The 5,818-nt window shown below is 56.3% G+C and overlaps 3 protein-coding genes across 3 annotated transcripts; 2 read left to right on the top strand and 1 right to left on the bottom strand.

The window, feature by feature from the left end:
* Window positions 1–441: 441 nt before the first annotated feature.
* On the bottom strand, window positions 442–1,092 carry JDV02_010833 (uncharacterized protein). The gene has a single exon (XM_047992570.1). It carries the CDS (start codon window positions 917–919, stop codon window positions 500–502), a length of 420 nt encoding a protein of 139 aa, XP_047838298.1. The 5' UTR covers window positions 920–1,092; the 3' UTR covers window positions 442–499.
* Window positions 1,093–1,444: 352 nt separating this feature from the next.
* On the top strand, window positions 1,445–3,698 carry JDV02_001409 (uncharacterized protein). Its single transcript, XM_047982335.1, has 3 exons — window positions 1,445–2,068; window positions 2,120–3,015; window positions 3,071–3,698. Exons 1-3 carry the CDS (start codon window positions 1,817–1,819, stop codon window positions 3,642–3,644), a joined length of 1,722 nt encoding a protein of 573 aa, XP_047838297.1. The 5' UTR covers window positions 1,445–1,816; the 3' UTR covers window positions 3,645–3,698.
* A 1,063-nt stretch (window positions 3,699–4,761) lies between these two features.
* Window positions 4,762–5,347, top strand: JDV02_001408 (uncharacterized protein; the record flags this gene model as incomplete). Its single annotated transcript, XM_047982334.1, has 2 exons — window positions 4,762–4,848; window positions 4,988–5,347. The coding sequence occupies 2 exons, from the start codon at window positions 4,762–4,764 to the stop codon at window positions 5,345–5,347; spliced, it is 447 nt and encodes a 148-aa protein (XP_047838296.1).
* Window positions 5,348–5,818: the final 471 nt, after the last annotated feature.

Raw genomic sequence — 5,818 nt, 5'->3', positions numbered from 1 at the left:
CGACCTATGGCCTGTGCCTGGCCGAAACCCCAAGTTGGGTCGACACTCCTCAGCTCGTCGTCCTGACAAGAGCCTTGATTGGCACTGCATTCCGGCGCGCGGGTATAAAATGATAGGAAAGAGCTCATGCCCTGCCCAAAAAACTTTCCGTTGAAATACCTGCAACGGGGGAAATGGCGGTACAATCGTGCAGCGGCAGTCCGAAAAAGAAGGACCGGAGCGGTGAGAACTTCAAAAAGAGATGGCGTACCTTCGTAAAAAGCGGGAGCCACATACACCGACAGTACCACGCCGATGTTTACATTTTGCTGCGCCGTAAAGGCCAAACGTACGAGTTCAAATCTCCCGGCAAGGAGTGGCCTTTGTCGTCGGAGGACGTTGTTCGACTCCCTGTCCTTTATGCACTACGCGTCGTTGCTGATGAATGACACAGGAGAAAAGCTTCCCGGTGGCTATTCGAGAGAACCCTGAGGGTGACCAGCTACGTAGTAAAAAAATATCACAGGACCGGCAGGCCTAAACAAAAGATATAGAATATACCCTGAACTTTTTTCTCTGTCTTGCCTGTTCTCGCCAGCATCCACCGCAGCACATTGTCAGTGAAAAGATGGAGGGAACCAGAAACACAGAGGTCGGCGCGTCTTCCCAGGGACTGGCGACTGGCAAACGACGAAGAATGCCATCTCTTGTCGTGAATACGAGACGCCGTTCTCCCTTTGCCAGTGCAAGGTACCGGCCCGCCCGCCAGTTCCACTGCCGGACCAAGATTCCGGCCGCCGTCTCGCCAACCAATGGCATCCGCCAGAAGGACGCTCAGCTGCACTTGACGGGGACGTCTGGTTGGACGTGGCCAGGACAGCCTTGCTGGCTGGGTGGTGGGCGATCCCTTGCGCGTCCCTGGGGTGCCACCCATGTCCATGCTGTCGCGTGGCCGCAACGACGGTGGCAGTCTCTGATGTAATACTCTGCGCGAGCGCTGGGCTCTGGGAACGTCGCCAGCGCCATCGCCTCAATCCGCTGCTCGCTCGTGGGTAAGAGGACGTCAGCAACGTTTTGGGATTGAGCACCAGCTCTCGAGCCGATGCGTTGTAGTGGAACGTAGGCGAAATACAGAGGAACTGGCAGACGAAGGGCCAATACCCACGGCCACATGACGTGACGCAACTGACGTAACGCTACTGAAGTGAGGTGACGCTGCCGCAGTGGGGCTTGATGGTGCCTGGCTGCCCTGGGCAGGCACCAGAGTGGCGGTCACAAAGCTTGCGACCCACCTCGACGGCTGTTGCTGTCATCTCACAGCACAAAGGCCGCCAGATCGCGAATGAGGCAGGCTGTCCCAGGCTGCTCGGAGGCCTAAAGAACCTATCTTACGTAGGTGCTGTTCCGTTGCTACCGGAGCGTGCAGCCACGGGAGAAGATACTGTACGGCTAACTAAGATACTGACCGAACGTGGTGGCGGAAGGCGTATGCGATTGGGACAGGGAGCCAGGAACCAGAGGGACACACGGGGTGCCAAACGAGTGGGGTAATTGCAGCGACGTCCGTCATCGTCACTAAACGCAAAAACGACCACCTGGCCCTATGCTTCAGACACGAGACGCCCTCGGCCGCCAGGGACTGCCCGCCGACCGCTGCTGCCATCCGACCACACGCCTTCCCCTCCTCTTGGTTTTACTTAAAGAGACTTGATGTCACTTAAAGAGACGCATAACGCCTGCCAGACGACGAAGTGGTGTCTCCCAACAGCTTAGGTTTCGGTGGCGCCTGGTCGGCCGTGACGACGGGTCCGCTTCGCCAGCAAGCGGACGCTGGCAGATGGCCCTCTACCACTTCCGCCGCTGGTTGAAAGTGCCCTGCCCTGGGCGCTGGCACTGGCACCCCCGTCACCCCTGCCGCTGGCTCTCTTCTCTTAAAGGTGCCTGGGCCCAGGCTCTGGCGTCCTCAACTTCTCCTCCTTTCATTCCTCGCCCATGCGGTCCTCCGCGGCTGAGTATCCCCGTGATCTCGTTCATGTCTCCAAAACGCAAAGCTGAAGATAACCAGCCTGCGCGGATAAGTCTTGCTGACGCATGTTGTCTTTTGGCACATTGCTGATCTACCCCGCTGACAGTGTCGCAGTTAGTGCACACACTGTACCGTGAAGGCACGCACCGTTACGCCGAGCTCGCAGGCGTCCTCGCGGTCAACCCTGAGATTGTTTCCTGGGCTCGTTCACTCCTCTCCACACAACCTTACGGCGGTCCCGCTACGCCATCGGATACCCCGTCCCCAGCTAGCGGTAATGTGAATGATCGCCTTTTTGGTGCGGGCAGCAAAGCAACCCCCCTCCCCACGGCAGAGCGTGAAGTTCAGAAATACAGAAAGATCCTTCCCTACCCTAGTTCTGCTGGTTCTCCCTCGATCCGCCTTGCCGTATGTGCCGACCGGCCGGGTCCCAGTGGGACGCCGCAGGAAAACCGAGGCGAATCCTCTGCACCGCCAGACGAAACAAACGAAGAACCAGAGACCGAGCGTAGGAAAAGGGCCAAAGTGAAAGCAGACTCAGAATACGTCAATCTCGGCCAGGAAAACTGTTGGTTTGAGCTTCGAAAAGAGCTCGCTGCCACTAGGAACGACGCATTAGACAAACTCCAGGCATTGAAGGTGGACCCGCCATCTGAGCAATCCGCCCAAGCCGAAGTCGTAAATGACATCAGCGCGTTACATAGAAAATTCCGGGGCAAAAAGGCTGGTCACAGGTTTACGGTGTTCAGGAAAAGGTACGATCGTTGGCTCACTGCCAAAACCTTGCAGAGATATTACGATGCACAGTCAAGCGCGAAGTCCGGCCAGGCACTCCAAGCCGTAGTAGTTGCCAAAGCCGTCCTCGGAGACCAGGTTTCGCGCATGTCCGACAAGCAAGTCCAGACCAAGTGGAAAGAAGAATCACGAAAAAACAAGTTTTGGCATCGGTTGGTGGAAGAGTTTGGGTGTGCCATTTTGCAGATTCTGTCGCCTCGGTGGACAGATGAGAAGTGGGTTAAGTAAATGTGCCTGGGGTTTGGTCTGTTATTCTAACGATTCGAATAGCGCCAGGAACCTCTCGAACAAGGATGTTGACGCCTTCATCTCGAGCGTAAAGAACAAGTGGCCGTCGCTGAGAGAAAATACCAAGGACCTGTCGGACATGCTTTCACATTTCGCAGAAACAGGGTCCCTCCCCGACGAGAGACTCTGCCTCGAACTAGTGAGCGACGGGCAAATTTTCAGCAAGAGCTCAGCGCAGCTGCTCAGTTACTCGACCCAGTCAGGCAGGGCTTCAGTGGTCGTTGCACAGCAATTTGACCCACCGCCGTCCGCACCAGCGCCGGCACCAGCGGCTGACAGGCCAACTACGAGCGACGCCAATGCGTCTGAGATGGCTACCATGGAGGATCCTATGATGCCCACGATGGCCAGTGAAGAGTTTGGTGCTGCGCATGCGACGGCAGATGCGGCAGATATGGCAGAGGTCTTCCAGCGTCTATCTCCGCTACTGATCTGCTCTTCGGAAAACGGCGATGGTTACAATACAGGGCCCCAGACGAGCCAAGACATGTTATCCTTGTTTAATTTGTCGCCGAGCAGCGAACACTGGAACGCAGTCTGGCAACCAAACCCATAGATCGATAGTATTAGATTTGTAGACTCATAAGAACGCATCGTCACTTTTCTGGCTGTTCTCGTTACGCAGCTCCGCCGTGTCTTCAGCAAGGTGCACTAATTCAGCGATCGCAAAGGGGTGTCTCGTGCCCCAAGCTCGTGTTCCATTCGACCCGGACGACCCCTTCTGGGCCCAGCAGCGGCCCATCATCCTCTTCCGCCCCAGTCGCGTCCCTGTGTTTCGCCGTACTCAAACGGCGGCTACGTACAGTAGCAAATTGGGGGGCTCGAAGACAATTGCAGTGCTTCTGGTCCTTCGAGAGCCCGGGCTTGATTCCTTCGCGGGTTAGCCGTTGGCCGCATGTTGAGTCGGCACCCGAGCTGCCGCCTCCCGGTAGTTGCAGGGCAGGTACATCCCCAAATCCCTGGCACCTACAGTGCCCGTTCTCTCGCGTAGCCAGGTGCCACTTACGCTACCCGGCTACGAGGCGACCAGGCGCTCGCTCTGCCATAGCTAGATCATCAAGCCGCACCAGTCCCCCGCCTGGCGGACGCCGAAGCGAACGGCGACGAGGACAGGCTTGTTGCATGATGTCAGTGGCATGGTGGACCGGTACTTGGCACCCGGCAAACTCAAAGCGGCCTCTGGTACTTATGAACTCTGGCTCGGGCTCCGTCGCGCCGACCCCATTCTACCATTCCAGGCCTCTTCCATCTGCGCTCTTGTCTCTTTCCATCCGGCAACCCTCCTGTCAGTCGATCTCTCCGTTTCGCCATAGTCTATGGCGGCTACGTACAGTACGGCAGCAATCGAGCAGCATCAACAGCAGGGACGGTGCTACTGGTTCCTGGACAGCCTGGTGACGCAGGCACTACGAACACTCCTGCGCTGGTGCCAGACATCGCGGCCAACAGGAGAGGCCATGCACCTGCACTGAGCCCAGTGACAGAATCCATAGGGCTGCATTTGCGGTGGCTCCCAAGCCGCTCGCGCTAGTAGCAATGACAACCAATAGGTTCCAAGCTGTCCTGCCCCACCCTCTAATCAGTAGGTCTATATTAGAGTGCCACAGGCGCCGCTCTTCCATTCCAACACACCACCAATCTGTTGTCACCTTACAAGCTGCACCCATTCCGCGATGTCCCTCAGTGCCGATACCATGTCCAGTCTCAACTGGATTGATTATGGAGCGCTCGAGCAAAAGATGATCAACTCAACGCCCGAGGTTTGATTGAATCGTCCCGCCCATAGAACGTGCCAATATTCTTGTCCACCTATGTAATACAGTATTAGTCCCTCGGTTGGAATCTCCGCCGCTTTTCCGGGTTATTCAAGGCATTCCGCGGGCAAGTGGCCTGTTGCAGCTGTGCTTTCTCGCATCATCAGCGCGAGAGAGCAATACACATACGTGCCCCGAAGCACTGTCACCGAGAAGCATCGAGCCCATCGAGCCCGCCGAACCCATCGAACCCAACGAGCCCGAGCTCATCGAGCCCATCGGACCTACCGAACCCATTAAACGCATCAGATGCATCAAGCCCATTGAGGGCATCGAGATCGAGGGTATCGAAAACATCGAAAGCATCGAAGACATCGAAATCGAGCACATCAAGCAAGTCAAGCAGCTCAAGCACATGGTCGACTACATTAAAGACATCGAGCGCATCAAACGAACCGAGCACATCGAGCGCAGCGACCACATCGAGCCTACCGAACGCGTCTGACACATCGATTACAGCCGGGAAGACACTGACGGCACGGCCACTGAAGCGTCGTCGACGTGACGAGAATAGTCAGTCCCCAATCCGGGCAAGTGGCGTCCAGGTAGACAAAATTGCCGGTATTCAGATTATCCAGCCAAGAGTGCAATTGCCATCCGAAGACCTGTCTGAGTCAGCAGCCGCACCTGGCCATGGCGAAAAACCACGGGCGCTACAATCACTAAGAATAGCCCAAGCGGTAGCGCGAGCGAATATCTCGCGTCTCAGTCTCATTGAAGGCGCTTGGCATGTTTGCGATTATGCTCGACACAGATTTGACAAACAGCCGCCTATCGACGCAGCAGCAGCTTCTACGCTAGACTTTCTATGGGCGCAAGTGGAATACTATAACGCTTTTCGCAATATGTCGAAGTCTGAAAGGCATTACAACATTATAGCAGAGAAGTTCTTCCTCGTCCTCGCGTCAGAGGAATA

The sequence above is a fragment of the Purpureocillium takamizusanense genome, chromosome 1, assembly GCF_022605165.1.
Source record: "Purpureocillium takamizusanense chromosome 1, complete sequence".
NCBI lineage: Eukaryota > Fungi > Ascomycota > Sordariomycetes > Hypocreales > Ophiocordycipitaceae > Purpureocillium > Purpureocillium takamizusanense.
This window is presented reverse-complemented; position numbering and strand designations above follow the sequence as displayed.

Coding starts and splice junctions, on each gene's coding strand:
- JDV02_001409 (XM_047982335.1), top strand. CDS start 1,817: ATGGCCCTCTACCACTTCCGCCGCTGGTTGAAAGTGCCCTGCCCTGGG. Junction 2,069..2,119: donor CGCGGATAAGTCTTGCTGAC/GCATGTTGTCTT, acceptor ACAGTGTCGCAG/TTAGTGCACACACTGTACCG. Junction 3,016..3,070: donor CCTCGGTGGACAGATGAGAA/GTGGGTTAAGTA, acceptor CGATTCGAATAG/CGCCAGGAACCTCTCGAACA.
- JDV02_010833 (XM_047992570.1), bottom strand. CDS start 919: ATGGACATGGGTGGCACCCCAGGGACGCGCAAGGGATCGCCCACCACC.